A 21,349-nucleotide genomic window follows, 5' to 3' on the forward strand; every position below is an offset into this window, starting at 1 on the left:
GTGTAATCAGAGTTCAGTTTGTAGAAATGTAGTTTTGTATAGCATTACATTATACTTTTTTATTGTTTAATATTGCAGAAATGTTTATAGTATATAGAAATTTTTATGATTTTACAAATTGTAGTACAAAAGGTCTTGAGACACCCCTAATTTCTTTATATTTTGCTAGGAAAATGGGAAGTAGGTGCAGTCATTTATTGACTATAAATCTATTGATTTAAACACGCATGGCAACACAGTACAAAAGGCAAAAACAGAGCTTGTACAGTTCTAACAGGCTTGAAAGTTATTATTTGGTGTGACAACCTTTATTCTTTAACCCAGTCTAAACTCTTAGACAAGCTTTCATGTAATTTCTCCAAGTAGTCTTCATTCCATCAGACCTGTTGCCACCGATATCAGTCCAGTTCTTGTAAACTTGGCATACCTCACCCTTTTCTCCCTGTTTCTCTTCCTTATGAATGGTTTCTTGACAGCCACCCTTCCACTGTGACCATTTCTGATGAGGCTTCAGTGAACAGTAGATGGATTACTTGGATGGGTCAGCTGGATCTCGCAGGTCCAGCAAATCCAGGCCTCTGCTGGATTTTGCCGTTTTCTTAAAGTCATAACTTTCAGATACTGTTCATCTGCGTAGTTTTTATGTCTGTCACTTCTACTTGTACAGTTTCCTCCAAGTTTTTTTAATGACACACTGGACACAATGCAGAGATTTGGGAACCACCTTGTTGGTGTAAAAATACAGTTTTATGTCTGTCAAACTGTCTTTGGCAGTTTTTGTACCTTCAACTAAACAAATTGGAACAAACTGTGTTTTTTGCGACAGACTGTTAACAACAAAGTGCCTGCAGAGCTATCTATCTATCCTATCCCACCTAGGGTACAGCCTGAACAGATCGCTAGGGCCAACCATTCACACTTATAAGCAATTTAGAATTAACCTAACCCCGCTCACCGCATGTCTTGGGAGGAAGCCAGAATACCCGGAGAGAACCCACGTAAACAGAAAAGCATGCACACTCCACACAGAAAGGCCCAGGCCAGATGGTGGATTTGAACCCAGGACATTCTTGCTATGAAGCAATAGTGCTAACCACTGCTCTACCGTGCTGCCAAAAGCCAACTGATATTATTTAAAATTGGTTCTTTGAGTGACACAACACTGGTTCATCCATTGAGTTTATTGCATCTTTTTTCATGACTGATCCACAGGTCAATATGTGGTGCCTTAAGAAACCAAACCAAACATTCCTCTGAAATGGTCAGGTACAAGGACTGGACAGAAAATGAGCGAAAAAGGAACCAAAGAAAAACTTCAGAAAGCCTGTAGAACAGCACATGTGCAATGAGGCTTCATTCTTTTTCCCCTTCTAAGTCAAACCAAAATACATGCTGTGGTTATACTGTGGACATGACATCAGTGAGATGCTAATTACTCTCCAGCTCTGTCATGGGTATATAAATATGAACCTTGTTGGTAAGTGGTTAGCCAGAAGCTCATAGTTTAAAAATCACAAGTTTATGGGTTAATGGTTGTGGGTTTGTTTTGGAGTGGCTGAAAATCAAATGCTGTAAGTAGGGCCAAATGTTCATGATTTTCTCAGAAGTTGCCAGAGAATGTAGTTACAGTCAAGCAGCTAACATCAAATAAAAGCTAATGTTGCTGCAACTATATGTTAACCAGTGATCAAACCAGACAGAGAAGCTATGGTTAGGGTATATTCAAAGTATAAAGGCATTTTAGAATACACAAAATATCTACATTTACAGATAAGCAGAGAAGAATAGATAGATAGATAGATAGATAGATAGATAGATAGATAGATAGATAGAATATATGGAAATAAAAATAACTCTAAATATATTTATATATTAGATTCCTCAAAGTAGCCACCCTTTGCTTTGTTGACAGTGCTGGAAACCCTCGGCCTGCTCTCAATGAGCTTCATTATGTAGTCACCTGAAATGGTTTTCACTTCACAGGTGGGCCTTGTCAGGGTTCATTTGTGGAATTTCTTGCCTCCTTAATGGGGTTGGGACCATCAGCTGTGTTGTGCAGAAGTCAGGTTGGTACACAGCTCACAGCCCTATTTGACAACTGTTAGAATTCATATTATGGCAAGAACCAATAAGCTAAGTAAAGAGAAATGACAGTCCATCATTACTTTAAGAAGTGAAGGTTGGTCAGCCTGGAAAATTGCTAAAACTTTGACTGTGTCCACAAGTGCAGTCGAAAAAACCATCAAAAGCTATGCTGAAATGTTCTCACATGAGGATGGCCCTGGAAAGGAAGACCAAGACACTCTTTTGTTTTGTTTTTGTAGCCATTTCTCCTGTTGCTGGGTTTTAAAAAGTGGGGGTTTTAATTTTTGTGAACAAGACCTTCTCATGACTCATCGAGTGATGCTACTGATCAGCCAATTGGTGGCATGCAGTCTGATGATGTCACACTTTAGTACCTGCCCATATCACAGCAGTGGTGAGCAGGTACTAAAAAACTTTCTTGGTACTAGTAGGGTGACTAACCGTCCTCTTTTTTTTGCACTTGTTGACTTGTAAAAGCCTATATGACATTTTTTATTTCACCATTCATTAACCGCACAGAGAAGGCGTCGTTTAAATATGTTAAAGTTTTCTTTAAACAAACAGTTAAAGTTCTTCATGACTGGGCCAAGTGTCCTCTTTTTTGGAAATCAAATATGGTCACCCTATGTTCTAGGTACTATGATCTAATGGAAAACCCTAAAAACTGTGGTGAATGGTGCCATGTCGACCTGAGTCAGTACTAATGGAAAAGGGGCTAAGGAGTCACCTCTACTGCTAAGGATTAATTCATCACCAACCTCAGAGATCGCAAGTTAACAGCACCTCAGATTAGAGCCCAGATAAATGTCACACAGAGTTCCAGTAGCAGACACATCTCTACATCAACTGTTCAGAGGAGGCTTCACGAATCAGGCCTTTATGGTCAAATAGCTGCTAAGAAACCACTACTAAGGAAAAGCAACAAGCAGAAGAGATTTGTTTGGGCCAAGAAACACAAGGAATGGACATTAGACCAGTAGAAATCTGAGCTTTGGTCTGATGAACTCAGATTTGAAATCTTTGGTTCCTCTTGGCGTATCTTTGTGTGACGCAGAAAAGGTGAACGGATGGTCTCTACATGCATGGTTCCCAGTGTGAAGCATGGAGGAGGAGGTGTAAGGGTGTGGGGGTGCTTTGCTGGTGACACTGTTGGGGATTTATTCAAAATTGAAGGCACAGTGAACCAGCATGGCTACCACATCATGCTGCAGTGACATGCCATCCCATCTGGTTTGCATATACTTGGACCATCATTTATTTTTCATCAGGACAATGATCGCCCAACACACATATGTGTGTGTGTGTGTGTGTGTGTGTGTGTGTGTGTGTGTGTGTGTGTGTGTGTGTGTGTGTGTGTGTGTGTGTAGAGAGAGAAAGAGAGAGAGACTGTAAAGAGGTATTTATCTTTTTAAAGCCTGGCCTCTCTTAATGGTAGTGGGAACCTTTTATTCCAGGCTGAATTTTGGCTTACTCCTCTATAATGAATGACACTGTAGAATATTAAAATATGTGATGACTTTTACAGTCAAGCAAAACAGACTACCAAAAACTTGCTTTGATCAGACCTGCTGCAGAGCCTGAAGCTTTTTTGGGGATGAAAACAAGTCTGACTCCTGAAAGTCCACAGTGTCAGCTTCTCTGACTTTTATTTGGGGAGTTGATGCCAATATTATTTTGTGTGTCACATTGGCTCCATGGTGCATATTATAGTCACATTCCCTCTCTTTACCCCCCTCAGACCTGACATTTTTATTACATTTTACCTGACCCTACAGCCACTCTCTTATTCTTCCACTTTTAGCTGCTTTTTTTAGGGGTCATCATAGATCATCTGCCTCAATCTCATCCTATTTCCAGCATCCTCCTCTGTCTCATCAACACTCCGGATGTCTTCCTTCTCTACATCCAGGAGTCTTCTCTCTGGCCTTCATGTCCTCCTGGCTGGAAGCTCCATATTTAATATTAATGTTATGTCTCTCTAACTTTGCCTCCAACTGCCCTAGACCTGACCTGTCCCTATGATGTACTCATTTCTAATCTTGTCCATTAGAGGAGGGCGGATTGATAGTATCAATACCAAAGCTGGTACTGGCATCAGATAAATACTAGCATGATAGACTTGATACTTTCTTTCTATCCTCTAGGTTTGGTATCCAAAGTCCTTTAGAGACAGGTACATTTACATTTCCAGGTCTCCAAAAAAAGACAGTTTCAAAATACACAAAAAGCAGAAAGGTGTGTTTTGTTGTGTTAGCTAATTATTGTGGAAAGTAAAATTACAGTTATTTAGTGGTCATTAAAATGTGTTCAGAATTGATGAATCGTCATTAATTTGCAAATATAAAAATGATTATTCATCTCTTAAGTCATGACACATGCTGTCCCCTACATGAGCTGCCTTTATAAGTCAAAAGAATCGGTAGTGTTATGAGCAATACTGGCCCTGTATTTACTTGCTATCGGATTGATATCATAATTTGCAGTATGGCACAGAACTAATAACCCCTTCCAATAAAAACCTTAACATCATCAACTCTGCCACCTTCACCTCCAGCTCCTCTTTTTCATCACAGCAGGTCTCAGTAAAGTCTTGTAAACCTTCCCTTTCGCTCTTGCTGTTACAGATCACCCCTGACACTTGTTTCCACCTACTCCACCCTGCCTACACTCTCTTCTTCACCTCTCTTGTGCACTGTCTCTAAGTGCAGCAAACATTTAAGTGACCACTGGAGAACATGTTTTTCTTTCTTTCGCTTTTAGGGCATTTTTTTCTGCAGTCACACAGATATAGTTCAGGCTTATAACTCAGAGTTTCCATACTGAGACATCATTGTTAATTTCAGCAGCATCACAATGGGAGCTTCTCACATCAGTGCAAGTGAGACACAAAGCCTCTATGTTTAGGAATTTGAAATACTTTCAGCTATGAATCCTAGATTTATTATAAAGCATTATTAAAACGTTGTCATAAAAGTGGGTAGTATAAATCCCTCCACTGAGTCTGCATTTTTGGTCTGTTTCTTTTAAGTAAATGCTTTACAGTGGGCTTAAAAGCATCACCATTCATACCCGCAACATTTACACTGATGCAAACTGTCAGTTCAGAAGTACTTTCAGTCTGCCGCTGCATCAAGCTGACACATTCAGTTCAGTGCAAAACTAGCCAGTACAGGCACTGCACAGAAGGTTGATGGTTCAGTAGTGGATATTGGATATATGCTCCAGTTGGACTGAGAAAGAGGCCTCGGCCTTACTGAGATTGCAATGTTTCCAAGTGCACCTTGGGTCCAATCTTGTCCCGATCCACCCCAAGTGGAAACTACTTTTGTGTTTCTGACTCAGATGCTGAACACCTCATCTGCTTGTTGCTTCAGGAATTTCACTTGTAGGAAAGGGTTTAAAAAAGACTGACAATCTGTCCAACCCTTACTGACTGACATTTCTCAGGTGTGGAGATGCTGTGATTTTATATCTGCGTAGATCTCTCTCGCCTTCTCGCTGAGAGTGCGTGGGTGTTTGTGTGTCTGATGCTGAAGCAGGTGGGGCGCTGTGATTGTTCCATTTTGAAGAGCTAGCTGCCTGTGGATTGAAGAAATGTAAGACAGCAGCCTTTTAAACTCAAGCTGACTTCCACCGCAGCCCCTCTCCTCGTCCCTGCCACTCCCACCATTAAGCCAGCAGTTAGTTGAGTTCACTGTCATGAGAGATTTTCTGTCACGAGCAGGGAAACTATGCAAAATGTGGATTTGATTGTTTGTCGAGACTTTAGCTTTGTGTAGCTGTACACTGTAAATACGGAGCATCTCATAGTGGTTTAGTAGAAGTGAGAAGTTTTTTTTGTTGAGGAACTTGGCTTATAAAGTTTTTTTTTGTTTGTTTTCCTTTTACTGTTCAGGAGGTTTGTAGCTGCTGAGTGAACTTTTGTGCTGTTTTGGGCATTGCTCATAAATCCATCACTTTGAACTCTGATTCGCATCTGGCACCAGATTGGGACATGTGTGGGGAGTCACACAGCATTTTATATGAGCTATATGGTTTTCCCCAGGCCATGTCCCGTAGCACTAAGATATATGAGGTCTTTTTTTTTATATGGTTTTGAGAAGGAAGCGACACACCTTGAATAAGAACGAGCTGAGGAGAGTGAGGGGAGCTCCACAGCCAAAAGCTACTGATTAGTTTAATTATAATCTTGAGGTGGGACAGACTGTTCTGTGATAAAAACATTTGGTGCTGCAGATCTCTGTGTGTGCATGGACTAAATGCCTCTGCTACTGGTTTTGTAGAGGACCAATAGCGGTGACAGAATTTGTAAGAGGGCTTCCAGTGCTTAGTTAGGCAGTAAAATGCATCAGCGCAAACAATAATACAGGTTTAAAAGCAAAATAATACAATGCAAGTGGGAAATATGAAAAACATGACGTCATGTATATTTCCTTAGCTGGAAAAAACAAGAAGAGTTGCCATTGTGTGGTCAGCGTATGGTCAGGACAGAGCTCAGCCTCAGCTGCTCAAACCTCCACTCTGCACCCTCTGGCATCCTGTGATCACCTCATGCTTACAGGCACACTGATCGCAAACTGCACCCGTTCTCTCCATATCTAAAGGGACACAAATTCAAGTGCACTGCAGGGGAAATGTGACCAAATGTGAGACTTTGTAGACATTATATATATTCATGCCACTTTTATGATACTCTTCAGAACATTTATGTAGTATTTCTATAGAGCTCTTAGACTATAACATAGGTAGGCTAAGTCAATGCACAAATGGATGTCACAAATGGATTTGGGCAACTAAGGGCTGCATGCAACATTATATATATATATAATGAAATCATTAGCTTCTGTTTCTCTGTATGCATCTGACTGTAAGAATGTCTTCTGGACACATGAAGGCGCCATTTCCATGCACATGGAGGTTCTCTCGATCCGCTGGATGCTCTCACAATAAAGGCTCTTACAAATCATGTGTCACATTGGCTCCACGGTGAATATGCTAGTCACAGTCCCTCATTTTTTCAGATTAAAAAATAAGCAGCACTGCCCTGGCCACGATTCTCCACAGCCCGGGTGTCCATTTGGATCACACGAGTTGTTATTCAGCAAGAATGACACACCACAGCGGTTCAGGAGGCAGAGGATATTTATAGATTTTGAAACAGACCCCAGTCTTTATTCTGGCAGATTTTTATTTTTTATTTTTTAAGTGATGAGCTTCAGTATTTAAGTTGAACGGAGGTTGTGTTGCTCAAATTGCTCTCAGAGCCATCAGACTCCGTGTTGCTCTGTGTGCGCACGCTTTTGCATCCTCGGATTTCCATTACGCACAGGACAGCGCTCACATGCCTCCTGGAAGAGCTACCCTGTCAGAATGGAGCGGCGCGCAGCAGGAGCCTCTGTGACTGACCGTACTCAGAGCCGCCGTGAAACTCGAGCTTTCCCAACCTTTCTCACCTCCCTACTTCCCCCTGGATGCGCAAAGCGTGTCACTATTCTAAAGATCATGTCAGGACTCGCGTCCTCTCAGCCTCCTATTACTCCACAGTCGGGGGAGTGTGGTTTCATGCGCAAATAAGTTCAAGACTCCCTCCCGTGAAGTCATTTTGCCTTTTTGGTTTGTGCTTTTTCTTCTTCTTTATTTTAAATTTTCATCTGAACACTTGTAAGCCCACCATGACAGCTGCATCCTGAGGAGGTGGTGGAGGAGATGGATGTAGAGGAGAAGGATGTGAACGGTTCGAGCTGTTTGCGGAATGAGAGCGACTGCGGGCTGAGCGCTACCTCGGCTGGAGTGTCCACTGCGCTGGCCAGCGTGCTGATCTTCACCATCGTGGTAGACATCCTGGGAAACGTCCTCGTCATCCTGTCCGTGTACAGGAACAAAAAGCTACGGAACCCAGGTGAGACGCACAGAGGATTGCAGGAAGTTATTCCTTATATTGATCCTAACTATTCAAAATAAAAGAACCCATGTGAATTCTTTACCAGCTGAATTTATCAAGCAAAGCAAAACAACTTCTCTCTCAGTGAGCTTTCTTTCCTGCCTTCATTCATAACTAAAATTATGTAATGCACTGTGTGGCCTGTGACACCCCCTCCCTCTTGTATGACAATCAAACTGCTATCTGAAGTGGACCTCCAGCCTCACTGTGACTGAGTTTCCACAGCCTTGCATGCCTGCCTGCCTTCATATCTCTTCATAAATAATGGCACGCATTCTCCCCTCCATTTGGCTGTAACCTTGCTGGTTTCTCCATCCCTGATAAATCACATCCCTCCTTATATCAGGTGTCGATGAGCAGCCAAGGTGAGAGACACCTTTGTATGGTTTCTTTGTTGCTTTGCACACATTTCATGCCACACACAACCCTCCTCCTCATCCTTTGTGGGCTACATTTGAAATGTTCAGACAGCAGAGAGAAGGTAAAGCTGACATTTATCATGGCTACCTTTGTGTCCCTTCTCCTCATTGGCAATAGTAGCATTATCTTTCAGCTGTCCCTTTTATCTTGTAGCCTGCAGTTTCTAATGGCCACTGAGAAGCCACTGTCATTTCCAGTGACTGGCGCTGTTTGTCTCCTACTATCTGTTTTCATAACCCAGGGGACTACATATATAAATGAGTTGCATTTTATGTTTTGCGCACCAATATTCTTCAAGGTGCCTTTTCATCTAAGCACTGGAGGAGCAGGGTTTAGTTCCCCCCGTCATTAATCAGCCAGAATAAGAAACTTTTCAAAGAACTAGTACATTCTTCTTCTTGGAAATGAAAAGATGATATGCAGAGATATTCTCATGATTTGCTCCCACTTTTTTCTTGGATGACAAATAATAGTCTCTTGTTAGTAAATGTTGGCAGTCATTACTAGTTTGTCGTGTCTCTCTGTAAATAAACTGGTAAAAGCTGTATAGTAGCCAATATTGTGTGGCATAGAAACACATGAGCAGTGATCGACCCACCTCCTCAGCCACAGGACAGACTGAGCAGTAAAGATCCTGAAGCCCTACAGAGTTTATGGCATGAGAGGCAGCTGTGCAACAGATGCGTGGACACAGGAGCGCATTTTGCTTTAATTGACCGGATCTCGTGATTTTTTCCCTGCTAAAAATAAAAAGTGCAGAATAGAACATCGAGATGTCCTGCAGAGGCTGACAACATATCAGAGAGCAACGAGCACGCGGTGCATTTGATACTCTGCTGCTTTTGAACTTAAAGGTCTGGAGGAGAAAGCAGCGTGCACCCAGGCAATTATACCCAGCAGCTCCGCGGCTCAAAGTAAAGCGAAGGACGCCCTCTGAGCCCGAGCGAGAAAACACAGTAAACCTTGCGATCACAACAAAATGCTAATGGGAGGATGCTAATGAGGCAGCGGGATTAGGTCAGCGAGTGTTGGGGATAACAAGCCTTTAATTACAATTTCAAATACATTACATAACATACCCGTTTTACAGCAGCCCAAAGCCATTTTGGCAAGAAGTTGAGGATCCCGGAGAATAATTTGATTATCTGGTAGGCAAAGACAAATAAATAAATAATGGCACAGTCCACTGATCTCAAACAACAGGCCAGGACTAAATGGCCTGTTCAAGAATCTACCTTAGGCTGGTGGACCGTGCGCACTGCACTGATTACAGACCTCGCGTCAGTGTTCCCCTGCTCTAATTGGGCTTGCTGACATATCTAGTCACACGCGAGTCCTCCCCACAGTTGTGCTGCTCCGTTTGTTCGCATGTATGAATAGAAACCTGAAACTCCAGTGGAAGCTCAGAGCCCATCCTACTATCGCTTTGCTTTTTGCTTTTTTTTTTCACGTGTGTCCTTAAGTGACTGAAATTGTTGCTGCCGTTAGCCTATCAACAATCTCCTCTCTGTTCTTAACAAGCTATTTATAGGTTTGGCTCGCTTTGTATGAATGTTTAATTGTACAGTTTCCAAAAGGGAAGCATGGATACAGCTAAAGAACAGCTGTAGCTTTATACATGGGCCCCTTCTTGTTTGCTTGTTTGTTGTTTGCGCAGGGCCTGCATATACGATTTCATGCAGCGTCACTCTTTAAGCCTAGCAAGGAGTGTAAGTTTAAGGTTTACATACATATATAAAAGCACGCACTCAGATATAGATGTGCCAGGCGGGCTGCTGAAAACATCCCATCTCATCTCTCCATTACACATTATTCAGACAGCTGGTTTGCTTCCTCACACAGCAGCAGCAGGACCTTTCCGCTCTGTTTCATTTCACTCGCTTTGCACGCTTTCTCGATATACCCCCTCACTCTCCACCATTTAACCCCTCACCCCCCCCCAAACAACAACAAAACAAAACAAAAAAAACCCCAGTCATGTAAGCACGAGGTTCACATTCTAAGTGCTGAAACATCTTGGGGGCGAGATCTGGTACCTGATGTTTCATTTGTTTCCAGGGGGTCTTTCAAAGTGCGCAAATGTAACAGGGCGTATCCACCGGATCCTCAAAGTGTACAGCATGGCACTTATAGGACTGCCAATGGGGTGTTAACACTACGCTTCTCCACTGGGGGTTAACCATACTAAAAATACACTCACAAAATGCTTTCGGGAGAGAGAAAGAGTAGTGCGGTACAGACAGAAAGAGAGAGAGAGAGAGAGAGAGAGAGAGAGGGTTGGAAAAAGAAAAGGATGAGAGGGAAGTAGATGGAGGAAGAGATCCCACGCTGCGCATGCGCGTGTAGTTTGCGCCCTGCCGTGCCGTGCGAACTCTAGGTCGTGGGGGGTGTAGTGAGAGTTGAAGATGGACTTGAGTTTTTGTTAAATCATGCATTGCACCCCCCTCAGCTGCTCCACAGTCATGAATAAAACCTAGACACTTCAGCGTCCACAGGAGTAGGGCTGGGTGGGTTTAATTGAGTCAGTGGACTTGAGTGAGTCAAACCAGAACCCAATTCAAATTGACAGCACAGATCCACGGGGAATATCACTTAGCACGCTCCATTAAACATGCCCCCCGAGCAGATGATATTAAGTTTTCCAGCATGGTCGTGGGACATTGTTAGATTATTATTATCTTGCTAAGCCACACCTGGAAATGTAATCTCATATTTGCAGCTCATCCATCTCGGACAGGAAGAGGCCTCCTCTTTAAAATGACCACTTTTCACCCTCCTACCTTGAAATCCTGTTGCACTGGACGATGTTTGTGTACCAGTGATCCTCTTTTATGCCCTTTTTTCAACTCCAGGCTGCTGCGTTTTTTCCTATCTCAGACATACGGGCTGTGATTGGTAGATGGGCTCTGATGATGATGATGATGGTTTTGACCAGGCTCATAGCAGGCTGTATCACCAAAAGGCAGCTCATGTCAGTTTAATGTTAAGTTTCATTCTCGTGTTCATGGGGCCTCTCTGGCCAGAAAAGCCCCACGAACACGAGGTCACGAAGTCGCCACTAATTCATCAGCGCCCGTGTCCTTGCCAAAAGGTTATTCTTGCTTATTTATGATTACGACTTACTAAGTTGAATGCAATCATATTCGGGGTATGCTCTGGCAGTAATAAGCCTTGCGTTGCTGACATTCAGATGGATTCAGGCACTGCCAAACCCTTCTGCATGTCTTGGTGAATTCCTCAGAAGGTGTATAAATATAGTCGGGTGAATTAAAGCTTAGTAAATCAAGTTTCCAGTATGAGCAGTGAGAGTGATGGGGTACAGATGGTGGATTTGAAGGAGGAACACGCACCCCAGAGATTCACATGCGTAGCAGTGAGATTGAAAACCAAATCGGCCGGCAGCCCTTTTTTGTTTTGTCTTGCGGTTTGTTTGCTTGCGTTCGCCCGCATCTTCATCATGTAACTCTGTATTGCTCCAGCTTACCCCCCCCCCCCCCCCACACACACACACACACTCTCTCTCTCTTTAAAAAATAAATAAATAAATAAAATATTTTTGTTTTATTTCCCACGTTGTTTTACTACTCTGAACCGCCAGGTTGGAACGAAGCGATGACAAATATCCAGTTTCTCTCTCACACTGTGCTCTGTGATGCGCTGTTTCAATTTATGTTTCATTCACCAGAAAAATATGACAGAGTCTCACACTGGGGAAATTCGCTGGGTGGTTGCGCGGCTCTCTCGGGACAGAAGTCTCAGTTAATCTGATGCAACATTTCGCTTGTTTCACAAGTTTTTTTGTGCGCGCATACTGCAAAATCAGATCACTGCAGAGCGAGTGGTGTCAGACAAGTCGAAGGCTGCGTGTCAGCTGTCCCTAATGGCCTGTAACCAATCAGCATTCAGGTTAAGGTCTATTCAACACTTGGTAATTATAGCTCCCAAAGACGTCGACTCCGTTCTCGTATCCGTGTGAGAACATCTCTGTTTGACAGAGCGGTCTTGAGTGCTGTGAGTTTGGGTGTCATGAACATCATCGCCGGCCAAGTCGGTTAATTAAACCGAGGTAGAGAGGTAATGGTTCGTCCAGGGTTTGAATAATCGATGCCAACAAAACAGAGACAATCATCTGGCCGCTCCACAGCGATCCTCTCAGCGGTGTTTTAGCACTTACCTCATCCTCCTGATGATAAGCGAGTAAGAGGGTTCAGCCAGAGTGAGCTGGCCGGACCGTGCCCCGTCCAGCCGGCACACACACACACACACACACACACACACACACACGAGCCGTGTGATGTCAACGAGGAATCAAACCTCTGCACAATGACAAGAGCACAGAGCGAGCACTGGGAGCATCACAAATGCAATCTGACAGATTTGCCCACTGAGCTGACTCAAGGATGAAGAACAAATGCTTTTTATTTTTGTCCCAGCAGGCTTGAGCGACGGCTGGTGCCGTTTTAGTGACTTGGAAAATTGACTTGTCTGTAAAAACTCCAGGTCGGCGGGAAATGGTGAAATCAACCATCTGATTTTCTTCTTCATGAAACTTTAAATGTTCTGTGCCCCTGTTTGTTTTGTCTGCTTCGTTAGCACACCGTTTGAATAAAGTTCCAGGAGTGAAATGAAATTAGACCGGTTGCTAAACAACATAACGCGGCCGTGTTGGCGTGCAGAGATTACAACAGGACCTGAATGCGGATTGATGGCCACATGTGTTTCAAATCCACTTTCAGCTGTTGTCTGAGCAAGCAAGAGCTTTGCTCCTTTTACATTCTGGCTTCACAAGTTGTCACTCAGCATTTTAACATACACTAAAGTGCTTAATCTCTAAAAAGATGGACCAACTCGATCTATTGGCTGTAAAACGACAGCTTTATTTTGTCCTTAACATATTGCACATTTACTCTAACCTCACACGAGGTTAATCCCTGTTTTGCAAAACCAACGCAATTGCGTTATGGCGCCAGCGTATCTTTTTCTTATCTGTCTTCTTATCTGACTTTACAATTTGATTTATTGTTTTATTCTTCCCCACCCAGAACAGCTGCACTGTAACAACATCACATGTCATTTTCTATAACTCATGTCATCTGAGGAGATCCAGTGTCACACCAGAATCAGCACTGACCTCGGGAGGATGGGGGCTTGTTTGGATGTAATCGGACCCTGAAACCACCCGCGTCCTTGTTGATATATACTTTAACTGCGTTCTAAGTATCTGACTGCATTTTCCCAGGAGCGAGGAAGCATTATAGTGAGAAGAGCATATTATTGGGATGGACCTGCCCATAGGGAAATAACCTTTTGCTCACACTAGCTAAATTGACTAAATCTGGGCTTAATCAAAGTACAGGACAAAATAGGTTGAGCTGATGATGGGGCTCCATGAAAAGTCAGTTATAATTTGTCTTTGCAAGGGACATGAGCATCCAGAGAATTCACCGAATATTTGTTAAAATAAAAACTATATACACTCAGGAATGCCTTGCTAGTATAGCTTTGGACCCTATTTTGTCTTAAGAATTGCTTTAATACTTTGTGGCATAGATTCAACAAGGTTCTGGAAATATTTTAGTTTTAGAGATTTTAATTCATATTGACATGATAGCGCCACAAATTCAGGATAGAAATCCCCTGTTCCACAAAGGTGCTTTGCTGGATTGAGCTCTAGTGACCAGTTGAGATGACTTGAGCTTTGTGACAAGGAACGTTATGGCTGGGAGCAGCCTTCGGAAGATGGCACACTGTGCTCATAACGAGAAAGACATGGTTAGCAACAATAATCAGGTAGGCTGTGGTATTTTGATGATTTTCAGTTGGCACTAAAGGGCACTAAGTGTGTCAAGAAATAATTCCCCACACCACTATACCAACACCATCAGCCTGAATTGAAAGCAGCCTGGCCATACTCTGACCTCATCAACAAGGCAGTTCTGTCACTCAATGGATATTTTCTCTTTTTTGTCACCATTCTGTAAACTACAGAAATGGTTATGTAAAATCCCGGTAGATCAGCAGCATTTGAGCAAGTGTACCTAATATAATGACTGAAAATGCATGCGAACGTCTTTGTGCCAATGAGGAAATATTGCAGTGTGACCAACTTCATGGCAATCAGCTTCCTAGTAGTTAAAATATTTCCAGCTGGACCCATTTAGACTGCTCGTCTACACCTAGCAGCATTAGCATACACAGAGAATTGAGTATGGGCCTGGATCCAGATTGGGGCAGTAAAAAATAATGTAGTATGAAAAGGATGTAGAGATTCTTGCTCCCAGCTCATGAAATACTGACATCAGGATCATGTTTTCATGCATGAAGGGTTATACCCCTTAAGCATTAACTCCCAGTGCACCTGAATACCTCTCTAGTTAGGTTTCCTAACACGGGGAATGTGCAAAAACCAGATGGGCTGTATCACTGCTTTTTATGCACTTTTATTTGACTTTGGTTGTGGATTTGACCTTTTCTATCACTCTTTGTTTGGCTAAAATGCTAAAACTACATGGTTAGATTAAGGAGAAAAACCCTGTTTACTGATGAAACACATTATTAATCAAGGGAAAGTCACAGTCAAGCCTCCACTGTCCCAATAAGCAAAGTTACAAACATGATCCTGCATATTTTACCTTCTCTTTTGGTCACATTTTGTCAGTTTTCATAACCTCCTTTTTTTCTTTTTCTTTAGGCAACATCTTTGTGGTGAGTTTGTCTGTGGCAGACCTGGTGGTGGCGCTGTACCCCTACCCACTGGTCCTGACAGCCATCTTTCACAATGACTGGACTATGGGTGACCTGCACTGCCAGGTCAGCGGCTTCATCATGGGCCTCAGTGTTATTGGCTCCATTTTCAACATCACGGCTATCGCCATCAATCGCTACTGCTACATCTGCCACAGTCTCCACTACGATCGTCTGTACAGCCTGAGGAACACACTCTGCTACCTGGGTCTTACTTGGCTACTCACCGCCATCGCCACTATTCCCAACTTCTTCGTCGGCTCACTGCAGTACGACCCTCGCATCTACTCCTGCACCTTTGCTCAGACCGTTAGCTCGTACTATACTATCTCCGTGGTGATTATTCATTTTCTGATCCCTCTGCTGGTGGTGTCCTACTGCTACATGAGGATATGGGTGCTCGTCATTCAGGTGAAACACCGAGTTAAACCGGAGCAAAGGACCAAACTGAAACCTAGTGATGTGAGGAACTTCCTGACTATGTTTATGGTGTTTGTCTTGTTTGCCGTGTGCTGGGCCCCCCTGAACCTCATAGGCCTGGCTGTAGCCATAAATCCTCCGAAGGTTGCACCCAACATACCCGAGTGGCTTTTTGTCACAAGCTACTTTATGGCGTACTTCAACAGCTGCCTCAATGCCATCATATATGGACTGCTCAACCAAAATTTCCGCAAAGAGTACAAGACCATTCTCCTTGCTCTTTGCGTTCCTCGTTTGCTCCTCACGGAAACTTCAAGATGTGCCACAGAGGGACTGAAGAGCAAGCCTTCACCAGCCATAACAAACAATAATGTGGCGGAGATAGATGTATGAACTTTTACCGGGAACGTGGATGTGTCCTGTTATTCACCGAGTGCCTTTTCAGGATCTGTTTCTTTTTCATGTTGTAAAGATGCATTTGTGTTTGGCGAGGACACCGCTGCCATCATATTCCTTCCAGCTTGCTGGACACTTTGCACTCCTGTTGAGAACAAACACTGATTGTATAATTATAAGTATTTTGTGTTCAATAGTGAGTTTCAAGACAGATTAACAAACTGGGGGGGAATTTAGTGCAAAAAGAACAAATTACTGAGAACATTCAGATTGTAGATAGTGGCCAGCTGTGAAAATTATTTTCTTAAATTCTCAAAATCTTTCACGCACACTTAAGGTCCGATACTCTTTGGGTGAGGGACCTACTTTTAAAGCCAAGTCCCAGCATGTGTATATCACGTGTACGAGAATGACTCACTGCCTATTTGCACAGAACAATTACGAGTATGTCAGCACCATGGTGATAATGAAATAAATGTATTTTCTATGGCCACTGTGTCTTTGGGGTCTTAAATACAGTAATAATGATAGAAAAGCCTCAAGGTTTTGTTTTCGTTCAATAGAATCCTTAATCTAATTTTAGGTTTAAACAGAAGCTGTTTTATGGATCAATTACCAAAGACTTAATGCTCTTATTTGGATGGTAGTGACTCAAGAGTATTAAAACTGGGGCAGGTGCCAATTCGAAAACACATTTCAGTTTCAGTCTAACTCAAACCTCGTATTTCTTCTTCAGCCTGAGTGAGCATCTCAGCCTCAGTTTCACTGGCTTATTAATTTACCGTGATGCTGTTTCACCCTTGGGTTCATCTTCTGAGCAATGACGGGACAAATTTTGGAAGCTTTTCTTCCGGTTATAATTGAAGAAACGAGGGGGGAAAGCAAGTATATCGCAATGGGTTTTTATTTGTTAATGCAACAAAGCATGTCTTGTTGTTTGAAAAACATTCTCTCATAGCTTTTTGGCAGATCTTTGTCAAACGCGACTGTTTTTAACTATTTCTAACCATTGCATTCATATGCCTATCAGACTGGGACATTTAAAGCTCTGGGCATCGCCCTTTAGACCCTAAATGATTTAAAGATTGGGGAGATTGTGCAATGAGGAAGAACAAATGGTAAACAAAGCTAGGCTTCTTCTTTATAAAACGCCTGGGGGACCTGATAAGCATCAGGAAAGAGGAGATGTAGTTCCGTGATAGTGCAAGGGTGCCTGAGCACATGTCACCCCAGCCAAGATGAGCTCTGACAGCCTCCCAGCACAACTTCCACCCAGCAAACAAACTCTGAGCAGTTCACCTCACAGGGAGGCTCCGAGATGTCAATGTGACACATTTTTGATATGATGCACTGTTACTGGAATATTAAAGAGATTACACATTCCCGATGTGTAGCTCGGTATTTGTAAATATCACCGGCATGTTTCACATTTATCTACAGGTCGACTGTCCAGCTTTTGCATTCTGCTGTGCTTTGAGGCAGCTAACCTTGAATAGTTTTCCCGATGTCTGACTAATTTAAATCGTCAGTGGAGGATTACAGATGCAGAAATAGGAATCTGAATTCACGAGGGATGTTGGCTCAGCACTCAAGCTGTCTTACAGAGCCAGGCGGCGTCAACTCGCTCAGGAGCAGCAAAATGACACAAAACTGTTCAATTCTGCTTCTAACAAATCAGTGTGTGTGATGTGGAAGAAAAGAAGCAGCCCACATGGCAGCGCAAGGTCAGCCACAGATGAGTGACTAAAGGGGCTTGAGGGAAAATGACAGCATTCACTACGGCACCAAAGAGTCACAGACGGATGGCTTGGTCACCCTTCTTCCCTCTGCTTTCACCTTCTACTTTTCATTCTCTGCTTTTTCTGCTCTTTTGAACCTGTGCTGTTTATTTTCTCTTCTTGTCCCCTAAGGCGTCTTATAATAGTGTCACATTTTGTTTGAAACAAAAAGTTAATAAAGAAAGATTGCTTAAAGAAGAAAGGTTGATCACTGCGTCACACTGATTAGCCAATTATGCATCATATCACTGTTAAAGAGCAAGGCAAATACCCAAGATTTTTTTTTAAATCAATTTGCAGATTTTGCTCACTGTGACATAAACAAAGTGCATCACCAGGCAATCTCTGTCCATCAAAATGAGACACAGTTACAGGAGTGTGAAAAAGTCTTGAGTCACCCTTCATTTGTTTTCATTTTATGAGAAAAATGTGAAACAGGTACATGGAAATACAGTATATAAGGCAAAAGCAGCGTTTATACAATTTTAACAAGCTTGAAAGTCAGTATCTGGTATGACCGCCTTTATTCTTCAACACCGCCTGAACTCTCTTAGGCAATCTCTCTTGTAATTTCTTGAAGTAGTGTCCAGGAATAGTTCTCCAGGCTTCTTGAAGGACATTCAAAGCTCTTCTTTGGGTGTTGACTGACCTTTGTTCTGTTCTCTGTCAGGATGATCCTACACTGCTTCATTAATGTTGAGGTCCAGGCTCTGGGGAGGCCAATCCATGGCCTCTTGTCACTGATTTTCAGTCCAGTTCTTGTGTGGCATGCCTCAGCCTTTTCTCCCTGCCCCTCTTCCTGAAGACTGGCTTCTTGACAGACGCCTTTCCCTTGAGACCATTTCTGATGAGGCTTCAGTGAACAGTAGGTGGATCAGCTGAAGGGTCCTTTGCAGGATTTTTCGTATTTGTGAAGGACATGACTTTCAGATACTGCTCATCTGCTGAATGTAGTTTTTTTCCCCCTGACACTTCTTTCATCCTCCACTTGTCCAGTTTCCTCAAATCTTTTAAGCACACACTTCACACATGCTGAGACATGCCACAGTTTTTGGCTAATAGCTCTTTGGGAATCACCTTGTTGGTGCAAAAATACTGTTTTATTACTGTCAAGCTGGGTTATCTTTGAGACTTTTCATAGATTCAAGTAAAGAAATTGAGACAAATGATGCATTCTTCCAACAGGCTGCTAGTAACAAAGATACAAAATTTAATTTATTATACAAAATGAATTTTGCTCTTCTCTAAGATGTCAGTTGTGCACAGACACAACACTGGTTTATCCAGTGAGTTAGGTGCCTTTGTATGCTTGAATTTTTCATGGTCATTATTAAGTGGCTTAACAAAACAAAACAAAACAAAACAAAACAAAACAAAACAAAACAAAACAAAACAAAACAAAACAAAACAAAACAAAACAAAACAAAACAAAACAAAACAAAACAAAACAAAACAAAACAAAACAAAACAAAAAACAAAACAAAACAAAACAAAACAAAACAAAACAAAACAAAACAAAACAAAACAAAACAAAACACAAAACAAAACAAAACAAAACGAGTGAAAAAGCAGCCAATGTCCAAACAAAAACAGTGACAGATCTACAGAAAGCCTGAACAACTATTCCTCAAGGACACATTAAAAAATTGCAATAAAGTATCGCATCGTGGAACCAAAAAATATGAAAAATTCAGGGGTGATGCAAGACTTTTGCACAATATTGTAGGTCCATACTTGGACATTGTTTGGACAACACACTGTTCCTCTTTTTGGCTCTGTACACAACTACGGTGGATTTCCAATCTATCAAGATTTGATTTTCAGAGACTCAAAACTAATTTGACAAACTAACATAATTTAAAATCTAAGGATGTTTTTTGATACTTGGATACTTGAAAAAAGTCTTTTCCAGTCAATGACTGTCTGGAGTCTGCCAGGCCTTTATGAAGCTGCCGTCAGTTGCGGCTGTTTGTGAGTCACTATGACGTCATTTTTGTTTTCAATAACTGAAAACATGCTCTGTTGGGTTGAGATCAGGTGACTGGCTGGCCTATAAAAAAATTTCCCATTTCTTTGCCTTAAGAAACCCTTGGGTTATTTTTGCAGTATGCTTTGGTTCATTATCAATTTTCACTGTGAAGTGCTGTCTGATTTGATTTGGAGCATTTGGCTGAATCTGAGCAGAGAGTACAGCTCTGTACACTTCACAATTCATTCTGATGTTTCTATCACAGCATCGATAAACACCAGTGGCCCACTTCCACAGGAAGCCATACATGTCCATGCCATAAAACTGACTCCGCCATGTTTGGCAGATAAGTATGAGCTGTGTTTCTTTTTCCCCACAGTTTTCTCTTCTTACCATTCATGAAGGTTTCATGAAGGCATCTCTGCACTGTAGACTTTGATAACGATATGCATATTTCCTAGAGAGTGTTCTTCACTTGGCTAGATGCAGTGTAGTTCTTTTTCTTAACCAGAGAAATAATTCTATTATCATGCACTAGTTGTTTTGACATCCCTCTGGACTTGGCATTGATAGCATTGAGAGCTCCAGGAACAGCTACTAAAGGTAAGTTCACCACTTGGAATCTCCTCCAGATCTTTTATCTACTTAATTTATTCTGGAATAATGAGGTAACAAGCTTTGGCCAGCCAGGAAAATGCTTGTCACTCAGTTGTCCAGTTACTTTTGAGTCTTTGAGGACTAAACATGAAAATAGGTGTAACTTCTAACCATTTAGGCAAAGCTTTTGTTAAACGCCTTGAAATAAAGCTAAAAGTTTGCACTCCCATCGCACATTTACCTCACTTTATGATTATATATCCATAGTTATGCCAAGCTTCCCCTGCTTTACCAATTCTTTCTCAGCCCACTCTACTGTTCCCCTTTAAGTTTTATTGCTACATGTAGCTACACAGCACTCATCCACAGTGCTGAGGAAAGTACTTAAACTATAATGCAGGTCTTAAACAGAGAGAGTCCTATTACAGCAGATCACAGGAGAAAAGAAAAATCAGTGGACACATCAAAACCTCAGTGCCTGGTGTGCACACTCCAGCAAGATGATAGTTGTAAAAAAAACCTAAAAAAGAAACCTGTCTTTATAAGCCAAGCATCAACACACACTAACACTCTTTCAGTAAGTTTTTATTGCACTTACAGCAACGTCACGATTGATTGTCAAGTTGAGTTATATTCATTTTACCTGTTTCTCTTCTCCTACAGTCCATGCGTCTGCTCTGCTTTGTCTGCACCTTTTTATTGTGACACATACTGAGTGGAGCAGAGAGTACACTGGGTACATCCACAAATATGATGCAAAATGCTGCTGACACTCTGGAAACATGTTTGCTTGCTGATTAACTCTTATCAGTCTAAAAGAGATTAGCCAAAACATTTAAGGTATAGATTCTATTTACCTGTTGTCCTTCTTTTATGGGTACTCTTTCCCCATCGCTATAGCTTCTTCTTCACATGAGGAACAATGCTGCAGGTACTGGTCTAACATAATCCAGCTTAGCAGTTTTCTAAACAAAGAAAGAAAAACCTAACGGTTTCCAT

General features: G+C 42.1%; 1 protein-coding gene across 1 annotated transcript; it reads left to right on the forward strand.

Annotated features, from left to right (window-relative positions):
* Window positions 1-7,021: 7,021 nt before the first annotated feature.
* LOC134639866 (melatonin receptor type 1B-like) lies at window positions 7,022-17,931 on the forward strand. Its single transcript, XM_063491369.1, has 2 exons — window positions 7,022-7,984; window positions 15,138-17,931. Exons 1-2 carry the CDS (start codon window positions 7,792-7,794, stop codon window positions 16,001-16,003), a joined length of 1,059 nt encoding a protein of 352 aa, XP_063347439.1. The 5' UTR covers window positions 7,022-7,791; the 3' UTR covers window positions 16,004-17,931.
* The last annotated feature ends 3,418 nt before the right edge of the window (window positions 17,932-21,349 follow it).

The sequence above is a fragment of the Pelmatolapia mariae genome, linkage group LG2, assembly GCF_036321145.2.
Source record: "Pelmatolapia mariae isolate MD_Pm_ZW linkage group LG2, Pm_UMD_F_2, whole genome shotgun sequence".
In the NCBI taxonomy this organism is placed as follows: Eukaryota; Metazoa; Chordata; class Actinopteri; order Cichliformes; family Cichlidae; genus Pelmatolapia; species Pelmatolapia mariae.

Bases quoted from the DNA above. Each gene is read 5' to 3' on its own strand.
- LOC134639866 (XM_063491369.1), top strand. From the start codon at position 7,792: ATGGATGTAGAGGAGAAGGATGTGAACGGTTCGAGCTGTTTGCGGAAT. The intron at 7,985-15,137 runs GTGAGACGCACA...CTTTTTCTTTAG, and splicing joins CAAAAAGCTACGGAACCCAG to GCAACATCTTTGTGGTGAGT.